Source organism: Rutidosis leptorrhynchoides, chromosome 6, assembly GCF_046630445.1.
Source record: "Rutidosis leptorrhynchoides isolate AG116_Rl617_1_P2 chromosome 6, CSIRO_AGI_Rlap_v1, whole genome shotgun sequence".
Classification (NCBI taxonomy): Eukaryota; Viridiplantae; Streptophyta; class Magnoliopsida; order Asterales; family Asteraceae; genus Rutidosis; species Rutidosis leptorrhynchoides.
In genome coordinates, this window is record NC_092338.1 from 276822759 (window position 1) to 276846079 (window position 23321).

The 23321-nt window shown below is 32.6% G+C and overlaps 2 protein-coding genes across 2 annotated transcripts; one reads left to right on the forward strand and one right to left on the reverse strand.

Moving 5' to 3' along the window:
- Positions 1-11731: 11731 nt before the first annotated feature.
- On the reverse strand, positions 11732-12070 carry LOC139854505 (uncharacterized). Its single transcript, XM_071843806.1, has one exon. It carries the CDS (start codon positions 12068-12070, stop codon positions 11732-11734), a length of 339 nt encoding a protein of 112 aa, XP_071699907.1.
- A 6770-nt stretch (positions 12071-18840) lies between these two features.
- On the forward strand, positions 18841-19610 carry LOC139854506 (uncharacterized). Its single transcript, XM_071843807.1, has 2 exons — positions 18841-19253; positions 19340-19610. The coding sequence occupies exons 1-2, from the start codon at positions 18841-18843 to the stop codon at positions 19608-19610; spliced, it is 684 nt and encodes a 227-aa protein (XP_071699908.1).
- The last annotated feature ends 3711 nt before the right edge of the window (positions 19611-23321 follow it).

The window sequence follows — 23321 nt, forward strand, 5'->3', positions numbered from 1 at the left end:
TGCCAAGGACTACAAGTGGTTATGATACTATTTGGGTAATAGTTGATCGTCTCACCAAGTCAGCACACTTCCTGCCAATGAGATAAGATGACAAAATGGAGAAGTTAGCGCGATTGTATTTGAAGGAGGTTTTCTCCAGACATGGAATACCCGTCTCTATTATCTCTGATAGGGATGGTAGATTTGTTTCAAGGTTCTGGCAGATGTTGCAAAAAGCATTGGGGACTCGTCTAGACATGAGTACTAACTATCATCCACAAACTGATGGGCAGAGTGAAAGGATGATACAAATGCTTGAAGACATGCTACGAGCATGTGTTATTGATTTCAGAAACAGTTGGGATCGACACCTACCGTTAGCAGAATTTTTCTACAACAACAGTTATCATTCTAGTATTGAGATGGCGCCGTTTGAGGCACTTTATGGTAGAAAGTGCAAGTCTCCAATTTGTTGGAATGAAGTGGGGGATAGCCAGATTACGGGTCTGGAGATAATACAAGAAACTACCGAGAAAATCATCCAAATTCAACAACGATTGAAAACCACCCAGAGTCGACAAAAGAGCTACGCGGACAGTAAAAGAATAGATATAGAGTTTGAAATTAGAGAAATGGTCATGCTTAAGGTTTCACCTTGGAAAGGCGTTGTTCGATTTGGTATACGGGGGAAACTAAATTCAAGGTACATTGGACCATTCAAGATTATAGATCGTGTCGGACCACTAGCTTACCAACTGGAGCTACCTCAACAACTCGCGGTGGTACATAACACTTTCCACGTGTCGAATTTAAAGAAATATTTTGCTAAAGAAGATCTCACTATTCCATTGGACGAAATCCAAATCAATGAAAAACTTCAATTCATTGAAGAACCCGTTGAAATAATGGATCGTGAGGTTAAAAGACTTAAGCAAAACAAGATACCGATTGTTAAGGTTTGATGGAATGCTTGTAGAGGACCTGAGTTCACCTGGGAGCGTGAAGATCAGATGAATAAGAAATACCCGCATCTATTTCCAGAAGATTCGTCAACACCTTCAACAGCTTAAAATTTCGGGACGAAATTTATTTAACGGGTAGGTACTGTAGTGACCCGAACTTTTCCATGTTTATATATATTAATTGAGATTGATATTTACATGACTAAATGTTTCCAACGTGTTAAGCAATCAAACTTGTTAAGACTTGATTAAATGAAATAAGTTTCATATAGACAATTGATCACCCAAGTTGACCGGCGATTCACGAACGTTTCAAATTTGTAAAAACTACATGTTGTGGTATATATAGACATATATATATGGTTGACATGAGATTATTATGAGTAAGTATCTCACTAAGTATATTAACAATGTGTGATATACATAAGAAATGAGATTACTAAGTTAAGAAACTCGAAATGAAGTATATAACGATTATCGTTATGATAACGTCTACTAAATACATATGTATCATATTAAGATATTGATACACTTTATTTAACATGATAAAATGATATTTAAAACGGGTAAAACAAGATTGGATATTTTTGATCTTTTTAGCTACGGGAAATGTTTAACAAATCTATACAAATCATATCCTAGCTAACTTATATTGTATTATACATGTATTCTAATATATTATGTAATCTTGGGATACCATAGACACGTATACAAATGTTTTGACATATCATATCGACCCATGTATATATATTATTTGGAACAACCATAGACACTCTATATGCAGTAATGTTGGAGTTAGCTATACAGGGTTGAGGTTGATTCCAAAAATATATATACTTTAAGTTGTCATCTAGCCTGATACATGTATACACTGGGTCGTGGATTGATTCAAGATAATATATATCGATTTATTTATGTACAGCTAATTATGGACAACTAGTTGTAGGTTACTAACAAGGACAGCTGACTTAATAAACTTAAAACAGTAAAATGTATTAAAAATGTTGTAAATATATTTTGAACATACTTTGATATATATGTACATATTTGTTATAGGTTCGTGAATCGACCAGTAGCCAAGTCTTACTTCCCGACAAAGTAAAAATCTGTGAAAGTGAGTTATAGTCCCACTTTTAAAATTCTAATATTTTTGGGATGAGAATACATGCAGGTTTTATAAATGATTTACAAAATAGACACAAGTACGTGAAACTATATTCTATGATTGAATTATCGAAATCGAATATGCCCCTTTTTATTAAGTCTGGTAAATCTAAGAATTAGGGAACAGACACCCTAATTGACGCAAATCCTAAAGATAGATCTATTGGGCCTAACAACCCCATCCAAAGTACCGGATACTTTAGTACTTCGGAATTTATATCATATCCGAAGGGTGTCCCGGAATGATGGGGATATTCTTATATATGCATCTTGTTAATGTCGGTTACCAGGTGTTCACCATATGAATGATTTTTATCTCTATGTATGGGATGTATATTGAAATACGAAATCTTGTGGTCTATTGTTACGATTTGATATATATAGGTTAAACCTATAACTCACCAACATTTTTGTTGACGTTTAAAGTATGTTTATTCTCAGGTGAATACTAAGAGCTTCCGCTATTGCATACTAAAATAAGGACAAGATTTGGAGTCCATGTTTGTATGATATTGTGTAAAAACAGCATTCAAGAAACATATGTCGATGTAATATATTTCTATTGTAAACCATTATGTAATGGTCGTGTGTAAACAGTATATTTTAGATTATCATTATTTGATAATCTACGTAATGCTTTTGAAACCTTTATTGATAAAATAAAGGTTATGGTTGTTTTAAAAATGAATGCAATATTTGAAAAACGTCTCATATAGAGGTCAAAACCTCGCAATGAAATAAATTAATATGGAACGTTTTATAATCAATATGAACGGGACATTTCATATGAGTTCATAATACCTATTCTAAGGCTAAGTAGGTAGAGTATACCTCTTGGATATAAAAACTGATAAAAACCCTATTTTTGCCTTATTTTGGCAATTCTGCCTTTTGACCCCCTAATATTACAATTTGTAGGATTTAGAATGTTTATAGATCATTTTGTTAATATTAAGGTTAAAATATGGGTGATATCACTAGTAAAAACATGACCATTTTGATTGATATCAAGTATCTCACACTTAGGGTTTTGTATGTTCTCAAGATCAATGACCAGAAGAAACAACATGTATCAAATAATGCAATCAACAAATAGTATATATTGTTATGAAAACAAAGATGTTGAGTTAAAAAAATGCAAGCAAAACACCAGCAACAGTCCAACAATGGAAGCAAAAAAAAAAAAAAACTAATAAACATATACTATGAAATTGTAGTTTGAGAAACGCATATAAAACATACATACAATATAGTCCAATTCAAAGTAACAGTGCACCAATTAAAAAAGTGGAAATAAGGAAACAAAATCGAAAAATTAAAACTAACGCCGGATGACAAAATAAAGTGACCAAAGATAACCCAACTGCGGAAGAATAAGCAACGTTAAGCTACACATCACCATAAAGCCGTCAGCAAACAAATTAATCAATTAAAAGAGAAGAAAACAACAAAATCACTTACTATGAGGAAGACGAAAGCGGAGCCGTAACTTTAACCTGCAACAACAAAAGTATAACGGGATTAACTTAACCATTGAACAACCGACGGCTAACATAAATTCGACAAACACATTTGGCATAAAAAAAACAAACGGAAATAATGTCAGAACTTTCAATCCTTTCATGAGATATTTTAAAACGGAAATCTAGCTTTTTAGAAATTACTTTGAGTGATATATTTACCTTAAACAAATATCCTTCAAAATTATTATAAATTAGGTATCACTTATACGATATACAAGAATAAGCCTATAGGTATTACTCTCTATTCTCTAATGTGGAATATAAACGTTGCAGTCACTCAGTTCACACAAGTGTATTGGGTTACCTATTCTATTATTTATCTCTCAAAAGCCGGTCATACTGCATCTCGCGTCATAGGCTTGGTCAGATTGATCACATCCTAAGTAATTGAAAGATAGAAACGACACTAACTTTTGAAAAACATCTTTATTTGGGTTGTAACATTAGGCGAGAATGGTAAGGAAGGCTTGGTTTTTATTTTTGGCTCTTCTAGGGTATGGGGTTTTTCTCGTTCAAATTCTCAGGTCTTCCAACATCCTCTTCTTCTTTTTATTCTTCCATCTACTAAAAACAAATTTTCTTTTTTCTATATAGAAAAGAGTTTGACAATTAAGATTGCAACTTCTTTGATCCATGTAACGAAATTTCGATCAACCGATTCCAGACCGGAAAGCCTTAGGTGGTCTAAAAGATCTAAGTTCAAATCTTTGAGACTACAATCTTTAATCTTTCTCTTTCTAACACACATATACACACATACACACACATACACACACACACACACATATATATATATACATATATATATGTATATACATATATATATATATATATATACATATATATATATATATATACATATATATATATATACATATATATATATATATATATATATATGTATATATATATATATATTTCGTCAGTAACTTCTTTCATATCTTTAATATTTTTCAGCGGGGTGAATATTTGGACTCGGATTTATCAAAAACACTTTAAATATGACAGACTGAGAGTCGTTACTTTTGGATTTTCATGTGGATTATAGGAATAAAAAGCTAAAGGCTCAATGTGGTTTCTAGGTGAATCATCAATGCATTAGTAAGCATTGGAAAAAGGTAAGTATGGGAGTTTTGTTATAGGTATTGTCCTAATAGATGTTTAGGTCACTTAGAAACACCTATACCACGTATGATATCTTTTTCCAATAACAAACGTGCATACACTGAACATGTTCTAATTTGAGATACAATATCGGCACACTCTTTTTAAGGTGAAGCATGTTATATAGTTTATGCCTTTAGTCATGGAATTCCTCAACTTTATAGTAGTAGGGGTCGTATGCCTAGTCATGTGAACACCTCTCTTAAGAACTTATTCTGTTTTTCATATAGTTCTTAGTTGACAGTCATATAGACACATCCGTTTTATTGTTATGTTTTTGAAAATATTTTGTTAAAAATAAATTTATTCCTATTTTGTTTCTAAAAAGTTGCTATGCTTTAAAATAATTTGAAATTTTTTTTCGTAAAAACATAAGTTATTTGGACAAAAAGGTTTTTAGTTATTACCCTATCCCACACTTTCGAGAAACATTGTCCTCAATGTTCCATGACTATCCATTTTAATATTTTTAAATTCATATAGAATTAAGTTCATGAATCCCACACTTAGAATTTAAAATACTATTAAAAGTAAGTTGAGTAAACTTTCCTGATAAGCCTGCAACATTTGAAATTTCCATTCATCCTTAAAAGGTTCTTCTTTTTATTCCATTAGAGTATTTTCTCTTTTTTTAACCTTTATTTTTTTATACAATAACAGCAGAGGTTGAAAAGAAATAAAGTACATAGTTATGTTATTCTAAGACTTTTCTTCAGTAGTTTGAATATACACACTCTTCAGTCTTGCTCCTTTTGTTCTGCTTCAAAAACTTCCAACCATGTCATCTAGCTCAGATATGTTAAAGTGAGGAATTGTGTCATCTAGCTTCACAAACTTCCAACCATGTCATCTAGCTCAGATAGTAGTTTAGGTACATCTCCCACATCACCAACTTCTGGTACGCGTGAGGATGTAATTGGGCAGGCGCTATCTTATAGTGTGTAAAGAATTGATACATAAATTCAGAATAGGGCAACCGGAAGTTGCCCACAGTAATAGCTGCACCGAACATGGTAAAGGTTTATGTGCTTGATGGGTTGCATCAGGAACCCTTAAGACATAACTGGCCAAAAATGGGTACTTATTTACTAACTCATCAAGATATTCATCACAAACTCGACTCATTATGTCGTTTATATTTACACAAGGCCTAGAAGATGATTCAGCGATGTCAACGCTCATAGATGTGGAAGACTGATCCGCCATAATATGTAAATACAGAAATTACAAACTGACAAAAAATAATAAGAACAAGAAAAGAAGAAAAGGGTACCTTTTTCGTGAAAAAACTATTGGTTTTTTAGAAGAATGAGCGTTTGAAGATGCGAAAATTGTAAAAAGTGAGAAGGATGGGAAAAGATGGCTATTTATAGGTTGCAAAGAGATCGATCCAACGGTTAAGATCAAAGGATGGATCCCTAAAGGTAATGATTAAAATTGCAAAAAGATGTTCCTCGAACGCCGTTCCAAAAAGTTGAAAACTGGAAAAAACACAAAAAGGGGGCGTGTCTGCAAAAACTGTTATTTCAAACTATCAGGCATTTAATGCACATCCAATCAAGAACGTAGGTTCATTTTCAAGTTTGATAAAGGTAACCGTTCTAGCTACAATCATCAAACTGGGGGGAGTTAATGATACGCATAATGATCCGTCTCAGAAAGGCACACTACTAGTAATACTCCGACTAGAGTATAAACGGCATGAACCACCCCGGGCAAGGAACATCTCTCTGGTTCCACTTTAGTAGCCTGATTATAAAATTACTTACGTGGGCATCCAAGTATAAGCGTGGATAAAGGGCTAGCTGAGACACAACATAAAACTTATCTTACCCGGATGTGTGTAGGCTACCGGCATCACTCAGCCGGGTGTAAAAGCATTGAGATGCCAAAAACCATATCACATGAAGAAGGCCGGCTGGACCATGAATGTCGGGCACCCAACAGCTTTTACAAAGTTACCACAAATCGGTCACAATCTTACCTTGTCATAACACTACCGTGAAGAAACACTTCAAATAAACATCAGATGAAACCCCTTTTTTCTGGGCGAGAGCAAGACACTCATCCGTTACACTCTAGCTAGATCGGCCACACTCTCAGGATTACCATGTATTCCCAGCTTAGGTGTCTAGTTCCGGGACAAGCACGTTGTCCCGGAACAAGCACACCATCCCGGAACAAGCACGTTGTCCCGGGAAAAGTATACCATCCCGAAACAAGCACATGATCCCGAAGCAAATACACAAACAAGCTGCACGCCACGTCAGCCCACGAATCTAGGAAATTTTGTTAGGATATATTTGTTATTCCTATGAAAGGGACGGGTGCCATGTCAACCCTTGGGATTAGCGAATTTTGTTATAATCATGAAAGGGACATGTGCCACGTTACCATTCCCTCATAACATCTATAAATACGCGGACAAGATCATTCATTCAACAACACTGGATGCATTAATGTTACTCTGCCCAAATTAATTACAGTAATATTTCTCCAGTTGCTTAACTCAACTCCGATAAAGATTCCGATCGATATCGGAGTTGATCTCTACTCTAAGATATTAACTTATTTGATTATAATCGAATAAGGTTAATCTCATCGATTGTTTAACGCCCTTGAAATCTAGATTTCAAATCGGGGTTCGCACAATTATTAGAGTTAAAACATTCGACCTACTCTTTTCCACTAATTTTGCACTCATACCAGAAATATATTTCACTATAAATGATTTTGGTCCGATCAATGGTCTTAGATAAGACAAGGTAGGATCAGAATTTGTCAAAAGCAAAAACTATCGCTAAGAGTTCTTTCTCTGTAGTATAGCTTTCTTGAGCATCAGTTAGAGTTTTGCTGGTATAGCAAATAGGGCGAAAGTGTTTGTTTATTCTTTTCCCCAGCACAGCTCCTACAGCATAGTCACTTGCGTCGCACATTATTTCGAATGGTAGATCCTAGTTAGGAGCTATCATGATTGGTATAGTGGTAAGCTGTTTCTTCAAATAGTTTAATGCCTCTACACACTCATCGTTGAACTCGAACGTCGTATATTTACAGAGTAGATTTGTTATAGGACGGGAAACTTTAGAAAAGTCTTTGATGAAACGTCAATAGAATCCAGCGTGACCTAGAAAGATTCCTATTCCTTTTATAATTGTAGGCAGTGGTATTTTAATGATGACATCAACTTTGGCTTTGACTACTTCTATTCCAGCCTTTGAGATCTTATGTCCCAGAACTATTCCTTCTTTAACTATAAAATGGCACTTTTCCCAGTTTAATACAAAGTTAACTTCTTCACATCGGGAAAGCATTTTATCTAGGTTACAAAGATATGAATCGAATGAATCTCCAAAGATGGAGAAATCATCCATAAAGACTTCCATACAACATTCAATCATGTCATGAAATATTGCTACCATGGAATATTGGAAAGTTGCTGGAGCATTACATAGACCGAAAGGCATTCGTCTATATAATGTATGTAACATCCCGTTTTTCCCGTACATATTTAAAGGTACAAACTAAATTATTAGCACGATTATACATGTTCGTTTATGTGATTAAATGAGCCAAAGTGTTAGTTTTTGAGTAAATGTATAATTATATTTATATACGTGAATGCGTGCGTATGAGTATTTATAATGTGTCGAGATGGAGTTGAGTCGTGCGAGACTTAAGGTTGAAGCTAGGCGTGCATAGGAAGTGTGAATGAGGTGTGCTAGTTGTTTGAACCATCATTTTGTGTTAAATGGTTGAAGTGACCAGGCTCAGGCAAACGCCGCGCTGCGGCAAATCGGTCCGCGCCGCGACATATCAAGCGAACCAGGATCAGGAAGTGGGTTAAGTAGGGCCTATTTTCCCTTTATGTGTCACGCCGCGACGATTAAGTCCGCGCCGCGACAGTTCTGCTGAACTGGTGTCGGACTTAGCTCAAATTAAGGGCTTTTAAGGGGCAAAATGGTAAATTGACATGTGAATCTGATGGGAGCATTAACTCTCCACCACATATTCATTTTATTCCATTTCTTTTTCTCTTTTCTCTCCATTTTCTCTCCCAAAACTTAAAACCCATTTGATTTAAAAGTGAGATTTGAGAGTGAAGGATTGAGGGTTGATCTTTGGAGCAAGAATTAAAGTTGTTCCTTGTGTCTCTAGCTACGCGTTGATAGTCTCGGTAAGTTCTAACTCTAAGTTTTAAGTTTTAATTGGTTATTGACTAGGGTTTTAGTTACTAGAGATTTGTAAGACACATTTGGTGGTAAAATGGGTGAGTTTGGGTTATGTTGTTGTAATGAAACCCTAAAAGCCACAATCTAGGGTTTTGGCATTATGATTTGGGGTTGTAAGTGTTAATTGGTGTTGTTAGTCACTAATGCGCTTTAAGATTTATGAAGGAAGTGTTAATGGGTAAGTTTGACTTGATTGTGAGTCTAAGTAAAATAAAATGGGTCAAAATGTACTAGTTGACCTAATTAGATGAAATGGGTATGGATTACCCTAAGTTTTGTGTTAATTGAAGTTAATAGACTTTAATTCACTAGTCTTAGTGATTAAAGTCGAGTCTTAGCCATTTATGGGCGGTTGCGAGTAGTTGAATAATTTAATGCAAATCGGGTCATTAAATGCTCAAGTGGGAGTATTGTGGTTAATCCCTCTAGTTGTGAAATTGAATGTGCACTTAATGATTTAGGTACATTGCGTTGAAGCTCGGAAGTGCTAAATCATCATCCTTGTGACAAGGTGAGTGGAATAATTATACGTTCATGTATATGGCGTGTTTATTTGTTAATGTTATGGTATGAACCATGTGCCGGTAGTGCCATAACATGTATGTGACGGATATAGGATGTGAACCACGTGCCGGTAGCATCGTGTGTGAACCACGTACCGGTAGAACTATAAAATGAGGCGTGAACCACGTGCCGGTAGCGTCAAAGTGTGAACCATGTGCCGGTAGCACTATAAAAGAGTGAGACTCAAATGCGTATGGTGTGAACCATGTGCCGGTAGCACCATAGCATTATGGTTAACCATATTGTGTTGTGGTCGTTTAGCATTATATATATATATATATGGTGTTGAGTATATGCTAATGAGATTTGGTGTCAATGTACGACTTGTTGGTATTTCGGGTATGATTGACTTGCTATGTGAGTTACATGTTCGTGCGAGGTATTTGGTATTTGTGATTGCAAATAGATGGGTTATATATATGTATGTATAACTATTGCATTCACTAAGCATTGCTTACCCTCTCTTTGTTTACCATTTTTATAGGTTCCGGCTTGGACAAGGGTAAGGGCATACGGTTGGACTAGTTGTCTCCCGTTTGTGTTGACAGGGGGTGCTTTTTGGATAGCTTTTGAAGTGGCCTAACGTTTTGGGTAGTTTAGCCCCAAACCATGCTCGAATGTCGTTTGGATTATAAACTATCATTGTAGTAGGTCAAACTTGTATTAAACTTAATTAATGGCCTTTGTGCCTTTGGTAAACATTTAAACTGTTGTACATTTAATTGAAACTTGTGGAATGATTTACATATTTAATTGTCGCATAAATGTGTATTATATATAAAAAAAATTTGAATACGGGTTGGGTTGTTTCAATGTACCATATGGACATGTGAACGACGTCTTCTCTTAATCCATTGGATCTAACGGAATTTGAAAATATCCAGAAAAGCCATCGATAAAAAAGTAGATTTCATTTCTCGATATTCTTTCTAGCATTTGATCAATCAATGGTAGAGGAAATTGATCCTTTCGGGTTGCTTCGTTTAACTTCCTATATTCGATAAAAACCCTCCATCCGTTATAGTACGAGTTGGTATGAGTTCATTGTTTTCATTGACTATTACAGTCATTTCGCCCTTTTTTGGAACTACTTGAATAGGGCTTACCTAAGGTGAGTCAGATATTGGGTAGATTAGCCAAGCATCAAGGAGTTTTATGACCTCATTCTTTACTACCTCCTGAAGGGTTGGGTTAACTCTCCTCAATCTTGTCTAGCTGTTTTAAAGTCATATTCCATGAGTATTTTGTGCGTACAGTAGTCTGGGCTTATCCCTCGTATATCCGAGATCTTCCAAGCTATCACCTTTTTATGTTACTTTAAGACATTGACAAGCCATTTTTTCTCTTCTGGTTGCAGTCCTTTGGAAATAAAGACAAGCAATTTTGAGTCTTTTTTTAGAAAAGCATATTCGAGATGAGAAGGTAATTCTTTAAGTACTAGATTAGGGGGCTCCTCTATAGATGTTTTCATTCTGAATAACTCAGCTCGCTTCAATTTATCATACTCCTTTTGATATTCCTCAGTCGTCTCAGCGGATGCGATTAATTGAGGGTTAGAGAAAGTGTATTTGTAGTCATTTAGAGAAGGAGAAACATCTTTGAGAATGTTCTTGGAAGGTTGAGTAAAACATTATTTGGAAGAATTATTGATCTTGTGAGGTTTTGAATGAGGTTCATCCATTCTTGATACAGTTTTTCTCATGAATGGGAGCTCTGATTCATTCTTACGAGTCATCAACTGCATAGGTGTGCCAAAACTAAGAGGTAGGGAAACTATCTTGCTTTTCACTGGTTAAATTAACTCTTTGTTTTGAAGAAAGGAACTGTTGTTGAGTGGAAATGTTCCTTGTTTTAAGGGTGTTGATCCTAGGTTGTGGATCATTAGTATTTCTCCTATGTGTTCATCCACCATTTCCTGTTTGGAGTTTACTAAACCTAGATCTTCGTCATTTGGATGTTTCATGATTTTATCGATATTGAATATGACATCAACCAAACTAACCCTTAGCTTCAGAGATCCATCATTTACATCTATGATAGCTCTTGCAATATTTAGGAAAGGTCTTCCTAGGATAAGAGGTATATCTTTGTCTTCATCAATTTCCATGACAACAAAGTCAACTGGAAATATGAATTTATCGACTTAGACCATTATATCTTCAGCTATTCCTTTTGGAAGTTTGACAGACCTGTCATCTAGCTGAATGGTCATTAGGGTAGGTCTCAGTTTTCCTAACCCTAGTTTCTCAAATAAAGATAGAGGTATCAGATTGACGCTTGCTCTTAAGTCCGCTAGTGCATTGTGGACTTGCACTTCTTGAAGGAAGCAAGGTATAGTAAATCGTCCAGTATCCCCTAACTTAGGCGTAATGCCTTTTGTTAGGATTAAGGAACATTCTTCTCCTAGAGGAAGAGTAGTCAATTGCCTAAGTCTATCTTTATTGGTAGTGATTTCTTTTAGAAATTTACCAAACTTTGGCATTTCTAGAAGGGCGTCCAGAAATTTGACATTCAAGTTTAACCCTTTAACATGTCAAGATACTGTGCAAAATCTACTTCTTGTTTTTTCCTTTTTTAGCATTCCAGGAAAAGGGATTCGGAGATTTGAATCTCTTTTGAAGGTCTTGGGTTTAGTAAGATCAGGAGGATCTTGAACTGATTGTGGAGTAACAAATTCAGAATTTACTAGTATATCTTTTTCTGGGAATGGATCAATCGTTGTTTCTTTTCCCCCTCTAGTTACTACCAACATCTCAGCGAAAGATTCCTTGTTTTCATTTATTAGTTCATCTTTTGTAGCGTAAAACATACCATTTAATAAAAATTTTAAATTTTCAATAATGGTTTTTGAATCTTTAAGAAATTATTCTACATAAGTTTGAAAGTTAAATAGTTAAGAAATAATTTTTTTCTGATAGTTTGATGAGTCAATGTGATAATTACCAGGAAAAGAATCAGGATTTTCAGGTGTTTCTTCAGTATGAGTGTAACACAGTTTAGAAGTAGCCAGATGATCCTCTGTACTCAAGTTATCTTCAGTCGGAAGATCATGTAGACTTTCAGATGGAGGGGATAATTCCTTGAATATTTCCTTTAGTAAATTTAGTTGAATGCTCATAGCTTCCAAGGAATGATCCCTTTCCTCTCTGTGATCTTGTGCTTCCTCTTCATAATCATGCATGGCAATTTTCTCCAATAATTTCCAAGCTTCTTCAAGTTGTTGTTTCATTAATTTTTCTCCAGATGTAGCATTGAGGATAGTCTTGTTGGTAGAGGAAACTCCGTTATAGAAGATGCACATTAAGTCAGATTTATCTAGCCTATGTTTGGGGTGTTCTAGAAGTAATGACTTGAATTTGTTCCAAGCAGTAAACAATGTATCATTTTCTTCCAGACCAAAATTTAAGATATTGTTCCTGAGTAAGGCTTGTGAAATAAGAGGGAAGAATTGAGTGAGGAATTTTTTAGCAAGTTCTTCCAAAGAGGATATTGAACTAGGTTCAATTTCTTCGAACCACGTCGAGGCGTGAGAAAATAAAGAATATACAAATAAAAGAAGTCGTATGTCATTTCTAGTTCAACCATATTTTTTATATGAATCAGAGATTATGATAAATCGGCTTAAGTGTGAGACAAGATTGTTGAACGAAAAACCATGAAATTAACAGTTGGTGTGTATGGGGTTTATAATATATGGTTTAATTTTAGGTTTTTGTCCTTCGAGCGGCTTTGTTGGTTTCTTTTTTGTATTTTCCATTTTATGTTATTACTATTTTAATAATACTATTTAATTTAATATTAATATTAAAATATTATATTATACTATATTATTATTATGTTATTATATTTTATAATTTATATTTTATAGTTTATATTATTATATCATTTTAAAATAACTTAAAAGTTTTTTTATATTATTTTAAATTATTTTTATATAATAGTTAGTATTGTTATAAAACTTAATATTTAAAATTAAAAAAAATTATATTATATTATTTTATAAATTATTTTATACTTTTATAATTATTTTAATAGATATTATTATATATATATATATATATATATATATATATATATATATATATATATTTTATAATTTTATAATTTCATGTTAATATTATATTATAATTTTAATAAAAGCAGTAACTTTTGGTTGAAGTTGTTCTACCAAAAGGGTCTATAATAGTAAAATAATTAATCTTAGATTAAAGCGTTTTATGTTTTTTTCGGAAGTTGTCAAGAAAAAAATTCGTTCCCCGCGGCATCGCCATAAGCTTGGTGGGCCTCCGGTCGTCGCGTTCTTTCCCACTGTTACCAGCGGTAGGAATATCGGAAGGTCGCACCTCCCAACACGGCGTTTTAGACTGTGCGGGCTGTTTGGTAAAGGTCTTCAAGTTTGTAATTTATAAGTGCAGGGGTAAACCAAATCACAATATTATTACTAACTCTTTTTAATAAGGGTTTGTAACGGATAAGTATGACTCGGGTGTCGTTGTTTTTAAACTAACGTTTTAATCAAAATTAATCTTTTATTATTATATATTTTATATCTTTTGGTATTTGTTATTTCGTAAGTTACTAAAAACAATAATTGTAAACTAAACTAATAGGGAGGTACTTTATATGAAAAAAACATGTCTATTAAATCTGTAATTACTATTGTTTTGTGGAATATTATCACTTTTATTCTATCAAATATATATTTATCCATTAATTTATTTTCAAGAAACCTAATTCTAGCATAAATAATTAATGTGTCACATGATAAAAATATATGGTTTTATTAAAAGAGAGTTTTCTTTATAATAAAATATAGATCAACCCAACAACCACCCTCGAATCTTAATTCTCTTATGGAAATTCCCTCGAGAGTGTAATAAGAAAGATTAGACATGTTGACAACACTGGTCAAAAATAGGAATGCTATTCCTACCGAATTAAGTTGCTAATGGTTAATTTAAACAGTTGAGAATGACCTTCGTCTATGAATAAAGTGATATATATTCGTCGTTTAGATTTAAAACATGTGTTAATGACCACTACTTTATAAAAACCTAGACTCCAAATATAAAATGATGGACATGTACAAGTTGACTGAAAACGACATCGGCTACGTATCAAGCCAGTTATAAAAAGACCACAAGTCCATAATGTTAAACTTTGCCAATTGACCGAAAACAACATCGGCTGCGTATCAATCCATTTGTTGAAAGAGTGCTATTATGTTATTTAGTTTTATAGGTCATAAATACCCCGGATTTCTCCAACATGGTATTTATCGCAGTTTTTGTAAACACATCTATCTCGAGACTTATACCCTATGCCCGGCCTAATCTGTCTCAATTTCAGGGACATCGACCATACGCTTTTCAGACGTAGAATACCTAAATCTAGTTTATATAGATTTACACACGATACAAGTTGTATAGACTTTATATAAGTTGATAAAAACTCACTCCGTTTATAAAGCATTGAATCAAACACTTATAATGATCTAAATGACAACAATAGTAAAACATCCTAAACTTACATTTTTAATAGACACAAGAAGTAATTTAGCTCATTATAATGAGCTTGACATTCATTATAAAATTTCAATATAATACAGATGGGGTCATAGTTGATACGTGAAATGCTGAGTAAATAAGCTTCTTGATAACGCTTTCCAATAAGTACCTCCTTTATTACTACGTAACTACACTACTAGAATCACTAACAAGACTTCGTTGCCGCTAGTTATTGCATCATAATAACTACTAAAAGCTAGAAACTATAGAGTACTTGGACAGAGTCTCTTTGGATTGAATTGAAATAGAAATGAAGTGTGTGTAAAATGAACGATGAGGGTGTTCTTTTATAGTAAACAGATTCGCCAGTTTTGAGGCTTGGGTCACCAGTTTATAGTCCATGAATGTTTATGAGTCCTGAATACCTATTTTAAGACTAAGTAGGTAGAGTATACCTCTTGGATAGAAAAAGTGCTAAAATTCCTGTTAAAAACCCTATTTTGACCTTATTTTGGCAATTATGCCTTTTGACCCCTTAATATTATAATTTCTAGGATTTAGCATGTTTATAGATCATTTTAATAATATTAAGGTTAAAATATGGGTGATATCACTAATAAAAATGTGACCATTTTGAGTGATATCAATGGCCCACTGGTATAAGGTGAAGAAACACAAGTTGATGATTGTGGATTTCGAGAAAGTTTACGATACACGCATTTAGAACTTTTTGGATTTTATGCTTTCTAAGTTGGATTTTGGTTATGCTTGGAGGTCTTGGTCCACACACGGCACACACATCTATTTTAGTCAATGGTAGCCGGAAAAAATAATTCGGGATTCAGAGAGGACTTAGACAAGGTGATTCGCTTAGTCCGTTTCTTTTTTTAATTGTCATAGAAGGTTTGCATCTTTTGTTAGAAGAAAGCGTTGCATCGGGCCGGGTGTGTGCGGATTTAGTCGAAAATCCACTGGTAAGGGTCTCATATTTATTGTATGTGGATGACTCTTGTATCTCCATGGAATCCATCGAATATGGATAACTTATTACAGGTGCTGAATGAGTTTTAGAGGCACTCCTGGTTACGAATAAACATTGCAAAATCAAACATCGTAGGTGTCGGCACTTCTGATACTGAGTTCGATGTGATCATATGACAGTCAAGTTGTGCTAAAGGTTCTATTCCGTTTTCATATTTGGGTTTACCCGTGGGTGAACAGTTGGGATGAATTAGTTTCTTGTTATTTGAAAATATTTTTTTAGGTTAGAAAGCGAATTTTCTCTAGATTGGTGGAAGATTTACACTGTTAAAAGCGGTACTCGGGAGTCTTGGTATTTATTACTTCTCTATATATAAATACCCGAACACAGTGATTGATAATACGTTGTATTAGTAGTAGAAGTTCTTGTAATTTCCGTTGAAATTCTTGGCTCATGAAGCCATTGTAATACGTTGTATTGTTCCACACCCTCCTAGCTTCTCATTAGGGGTGAAGGTTTGTTTAAGAATAAAATATGGTTGTTCCAAAAAAATAAAAATAAAGTGCATACATATTAGTCTACGTAAGCGGTGTATATACATCTATACACATGGAACTGCACATATATTGTCACATTTTTTTTTTTTGTGAAAGGCAAGCCAGTTTTATTAATTTAAAGAAGGAACACGAAACAAAATCTAGCAAGGAGCTAGATAATATGCAAGACCACACGCATACACACAAATACAAGCACGAAAACAACAGAGACCCGAAACAATCACAAAGGCACTAAAACCGAACTTCGCGACTATCTAATTAAAACTACGATTCCGAATCCAATTCCGAATCCGAATCCGATGACTCGCAGGAGGAGCAACATGAGCAACAAACATCTGCCTCTTCCGATTCTCTCATCACATTCTCGATAAAAATTCTTTCGTGCCATCGAAAATTATCTCGTCGTCGGTTACGTTTCATATATTTCCGTCCCCAAACATGCTTAATGAAGTGGATTTTAATTAGAGGATGGACATATTTTTGTTTAGCACCAAAATGAACAACCGCGGTTTGGTTAAATATCGAAGCCACATCATCATAATCATTGTCAGGAGAATCAATCTCGGCACATTCTTGCTTAAATGAACGACTGTCTTTATTAGAATTAATTGGACACTCAGGCCCAGTTTTTTGTTCCGGCCCAATTGTTTGTTCCAGCCCAACTTTAATTTGAAATTGCATTGGAACTTGCAAGGGGCATGAGTCACGCGTGCTATTGATGTCCTCGGAACCATCAAATCCGACATTGGGAACCCTAACCTGGTCACTCGACGTATGGGATTCTTCCGACAACTGAGCAGCAGCAACATACGGTGGAGGGTCCTGAACCGGAAGATCGCCGATCCTATCACTAACCGTATCGCACGGACTAATCTCACCTTCTTCCATCTCATCGCCATCCTTTGCAGGTACGTTAATACTTTGTTCATCCAACGGATTTTCAATGTTTTCTTCAACGAGGGATCGATTGAAATCATCCAAGAATAAATCCTTGTCACATACATATAATACACAAAACCTAATAAGCTAGTATCATGTAGCTTATACTTTATAAATACATACATAAATATTATTATGTTATACTTATGTAAATTCAGTATGTAATTTCAATGTTTATATATAATAACATTAAAAATGAATATATGTATACATAGTTGAAAAACGATAAATAATCAAAGAAGTACTAGAAGTGAAGAAGTTTCATCTCATGTTTGATGGAAAAAGAAACCAAGAATGGGTAGACAGACGTAAGTATAAAGAAAGACTAAGCACGTCTATCAATTAGAAGAAGTTTAAAATGTAATCTTTGTTAATATGTATATGTATTTTATTTAAAATAATTTAGTTTATTTTTTAGTTATTTTTTATAATCTTCTAGTTGTTAGCTACAGAAAGTTATTTTAAGATCTGAAACGAGTTTAATAGAATTAAATGATTAAGATAAAATAGCGACTTTACGATTTTTATTTTTTACTTTTTTAAAATGTGAATATTTATGATGAAAATAATAGGTCATAAGTCGTATAATTAAAATGAGAATATTTTTGTAAAGATATTCACGACCAGATTTGTAGTTGAAGTTGATCCAATCCCTTAATGTATTGAGATTTGTATTATTATACAATTAAATTAGGCTACAATTACTTCCTTATATATAAATTCCTTATACCCTTGATGTAATCTTTTTTGAATTAACGAAACCAATTATCAATATTTAAATATGGTATCCAGAGCATAAGATTCATAACCAAATTAAACCCCAATTTTTTTATCGGTCATACGCACCGATCAAATCAAAACCTAATATTCGTTCATATCGATTGACAAACTTTATCACAAAATCTAGTTAATTCCAGTTCACCGAAACCTAAACCTACTGATAATCATCACCTATTGATTTCATAATCAAAATCACAAAACCCAAAATCAATTTGTGAACCCTAAATTCGCGAACATGACCGGAGGTGAAACGGAAAGTAGTAACACCACCATCGATATATCTTCTCCATATTTCTCGACACCATCTGAAAATCCAGGGCATAATTTTGTTGGAGATAATCTCCTTAGAGATGGAAATTACAGTGACTGGAAAAACGAGATGATGAATGCCTTGTTTGCGAAAAACAAATTCGGTTTTGTAGACGGATCTATTCCAAAGCTAGCAGAGGGAACCAACGATTTTTAGAATTGGAGAAGATGTAATGCTATGGTGAGAGGATGGCTCATCAATTCTATAGACAAAGAAATCAAGTTAAGTGTGAAATATGCTGTCACTGCTCGTGACATATGGACAGATTTGCAGGAGAGATTCGATAAAGAAAATGCACCACGGGCATATGAGTTACGAAGGGCAATCACCATGATTCACCAAGAACATCAAATTGTTTCTTCTTACTATACAAAACTGAGATCAATTTGGGACGAAATTGCTTCTGTAAATCCAATGCCCTCTTGTTCTTGTAATAAATGTACATGTGAATTGTCTACTGTTATTGGCAAAGTGCGAGATAAGGAAAGGCTTTATGATTTTCTAATGGGATTAAACGATGACTATCATCGAATTAGATTACAAATACTTAGTAGTGATCCTTTACCTTCGGTTATGGCCGCATTCCATTAGTAAGTCAAGATGAACAACAACGCCAAATTGGTACAACAAGAAATAATACCGTGGATGCTTCTGCCTTTCAAACTTACACCAAAAGTTCGCAAAACAATACAAGAAGATTCAGCAACTACAAGAAAGAAGAATGTGACAAAGAAGAAAAAATATGTACGAAGTGTCAGAAGATTGGGCATACGATTGATGGTTGCTTTGAAATCATCGGGTATCCTGAATGGTGGGCAAAGAAATATACAAATTCAAAGATGCAGACGGGTAGATATAGGAGCAGCAAAGCAGCGAATGTTGTTGAACAGAAGCAGACTACAACCATAACTAAAGAAGACTATGACAAGCTGATGCAAATGTTGTGATCATCCCAACTAAAAGATTCATCTACCTCGATCAATAGGTACAATCGATCCAAAGAAAACATGGATTATTGATTCTGGTGCATGTGAGCACATTACTTGTTATGCAGATTGGTTAGAAAACTTGAAAGAACAGGAAGATTGTTTACCGATAACCATACCGGATGGTAGTAAGATACCCGTAAAGGAAACTGGTAATGTTCAAATAAAGGGAGGTTTTATGTTAAAACATGTACTAAATGTGCCTAGTTTTAGATGCAATTTATTGTCCGTTAGTAAGCTAAGTCATGATTTGAGATGTTCACTAACATTTGTACCAGATAAATGTTTCATTCAGGACTTACGTTCGAGGAACCTGATGTGACAACCCAAAAATTTTCAACCAAATTTAAACTTTATCTTTATATTATTCCGACACGATAAGCAAAGTTTGTTAAGTTAAATCTCAAGAATTTTAAACTGTGTTCATACATTCATTATAACCTCGACCAAATTCCGACGATTCACGAACCGTTATATATAAATAGATATGTATATAAATAGATATGTATATATATATATATATATATATATATATATATATATATATATATATATATATATATATATATTATAACTTGAGAATATTAATAAAGTATTAAACGTATAATACTTACACGAACGTATTTGTTTCAAAATATTTATCGATGGAATTAGAAGATAATATCAAATGATTGATTTATCATATACATTGTGATATGATTACGGGTCCATGTTATGAGGTCCACTGTGATTTAAGAAATCTATTCTTTTTGACAGCATTCGGAAAATGGTAAAGTGATTTATTTTATTAAATATATATAACGATTTAAATTAATATTATATATATTTATACGCGTATTATATGTACATAGTTTTATACTTTTACTATACTTAAACTTTACCTTTACTTTATTTTTACTTTACTTTAACTTTAATAATTCACTTTAATAATTTATACTTTAATAATTCACTTTAATAATTCATACTTTAATAATTCACTTTAATAATTCATACTTTAATAATTCACTTTAATAATTCAAAAATCTATTATAAATAGAATTCAATAGGTTTTATTATTTCATAGAAACTTGAAAGTATTTTTCTCTAAACTCTCTCAATCGATTTACATATATATATTTACTCCGTATTATTTCAAGATATTATTAGTATACATAAAATATTACGACAGAGTGCTGTCCGAGTGATTTCGAAATTTTTTCCGAGCGGGATAGAGCTAAGGAAATTATGGGTTATAGCTATGGAGATTATGGGTATGGTTTGGGAGAATTGCTCGTGAGTCAAACTAGTGTTTATCATCCTCGTTGCGTCTACTTACTTTTCCTGCAATATTGAATCTCAATATTGATACGTGAGCCCTCATAAATTAACTTTTATATATTATTAGTGTATCCCTGACTAGTGCTCTCGTATATAGGATTATGCATGCTTATACGTTCGTTATTATCGTTAGATAGGTTATGTCGAATCTTGAATTAAATACATATGCTATTAAAATAAGGTATATGATATGCATGTCGTTGGAAAGCTAGCAAAAAATTGAGAACTTTTCATTTAGATATCGAATAGTTTCGATGAACGGTTTAGAAGTTATAGTCAATTGAATTTTTGTAAAAATGATTATTATTATCGTCGTTATTATCGTCGTTATAATCTAATAATAATAATAATAATAATTATTATTATTATTATTATTATTATTATTATTATTATTATTATTATTATTATTATTATTATTATTATTATTATTATTATCATTGTCGTTATTAATAAAAGATATTAATGTTATTATTATTATTATTATTATCGTTATTATCGTTAAGGTTATAATTAGTATTATTATTATTATTATTATTATTATTATTATTATTATTATTATTATTATTATTATTATTATTATTATTATTATTATTATCATTCAAATAGTTATTAGTATTATTATTAATATTATTATTATTAGTATTATTATAATTAAAACTAATATTAGTAACATCTAATTATTATGATTACTATTATTATTATTAACATGAACGTGATATAAATGACGACTAAAAGCTATTAAACGAAGCGATTAGGAAATAATGAGTATGAGTATCATGATGAAATTAAGATATTGTAAGATATTGATTTAAAGGAAAAATATCGTTTTTATTATTTTACTATTATTATTATTATTAAAAGTATTACTAATATTAAAACTATCATTTTTACTAAAATTATTATTTTTAATAAAAATATCATTGTTAATATGAAACATCATTATTATTATCATTTTAGTACTATTATTAATAAAAAATTATCATTTTATCATTTTTAGAAAATATAATTATTTTTATTTTTATTAGTAAAATAATAATAATTATTACAAAATAATACAACTTTTACTTATTATTATTATTATCAATATTATTTTATCAAATAAATATGTGATACAAAGATATTTTACTACGTATAATATAATTACATTAATAATACATATCATATTATTTTTATGATATTAAATGAACTTTATAAATTTTATTACTTAAGATATATAAAAGTATATTTTTATTATATAAATTTTAATATAAAATTTTATTTATTAATAAAAGAACTATATTATTTACTTTAATAAAATCTGTTAAAAATATTTAAATATATAAAACGACTATATTTAAACTATATAATAATCATGTATAAATTTTGGAAGACATTTTGGTCAATATCACTTTTGTTGACTTTTGCATATTTAGTCTAGAACATTAGGATTGTGATACACTACGACTTGAACTAAATTGTTAGACAGATATTGATCAAACATATAAATATATATAATTAATATAGGTTCGTGAATCCAAGGCCAACCTTGCACTTGTTCAATGACGTCATATGTATGTTTACTACAAAATACAGTATTGTGAGTTTCATTTTGAAATGTCCCGTTCTTATTGATTAAAAACGTTCCATATTAATTGATTTCGTTGCGAGGTTTTGACCTCTATATGAGACGTTTTTCAAAGACTGCATTCATTTTAAAACAAACCATCACCTTTATTTCATCAATAAAGGTTTAAAAAGCTTTACGTAGATTATCAAATAATGATAATCTAAAATATCCTGTTTACACACGATCATTACATAATGGTTTACAATACAAATATGTTACAACAAAATAAGTTTCTTGAATGCAGTTTTTACACAATATCATACAAGCATGGACTCCAAATCTCGTCCTTATTTAAGTATGCGACAGCGGAAGCTCTTAATAATCACCTGAGAATAAACATGCTTAAAACGTCAACAAAAATGTTGGTGAGTTATAGGTTTAACCTATATATATCAAATCGTAACAATAGACCACAAGATTTCATATTTCAATACACATCCCATACATAGAGATACAAATCATTCATATGGTGAACACCTGGTAACCGACAATAACAAGATGCATATATAAGAATATCCCCATCATTCCGGGACACCCTTCGGATATGATATAAATTTCGAAGTACTAAAGCATCCGGTACTTTGGATGGGGTTTGTTAGGCCCAATAGATCTATCTTTAGGATTCGCGTCAATTAGGGTGTCTGTTCCCTAATTCTTAGATTACCAGACTTAATAAAAAGGGGCATATTCGATTTCAATAATTCAACCATAGAATGTAGTTTCACGTACTTGTGTCTATTTTGTAAATT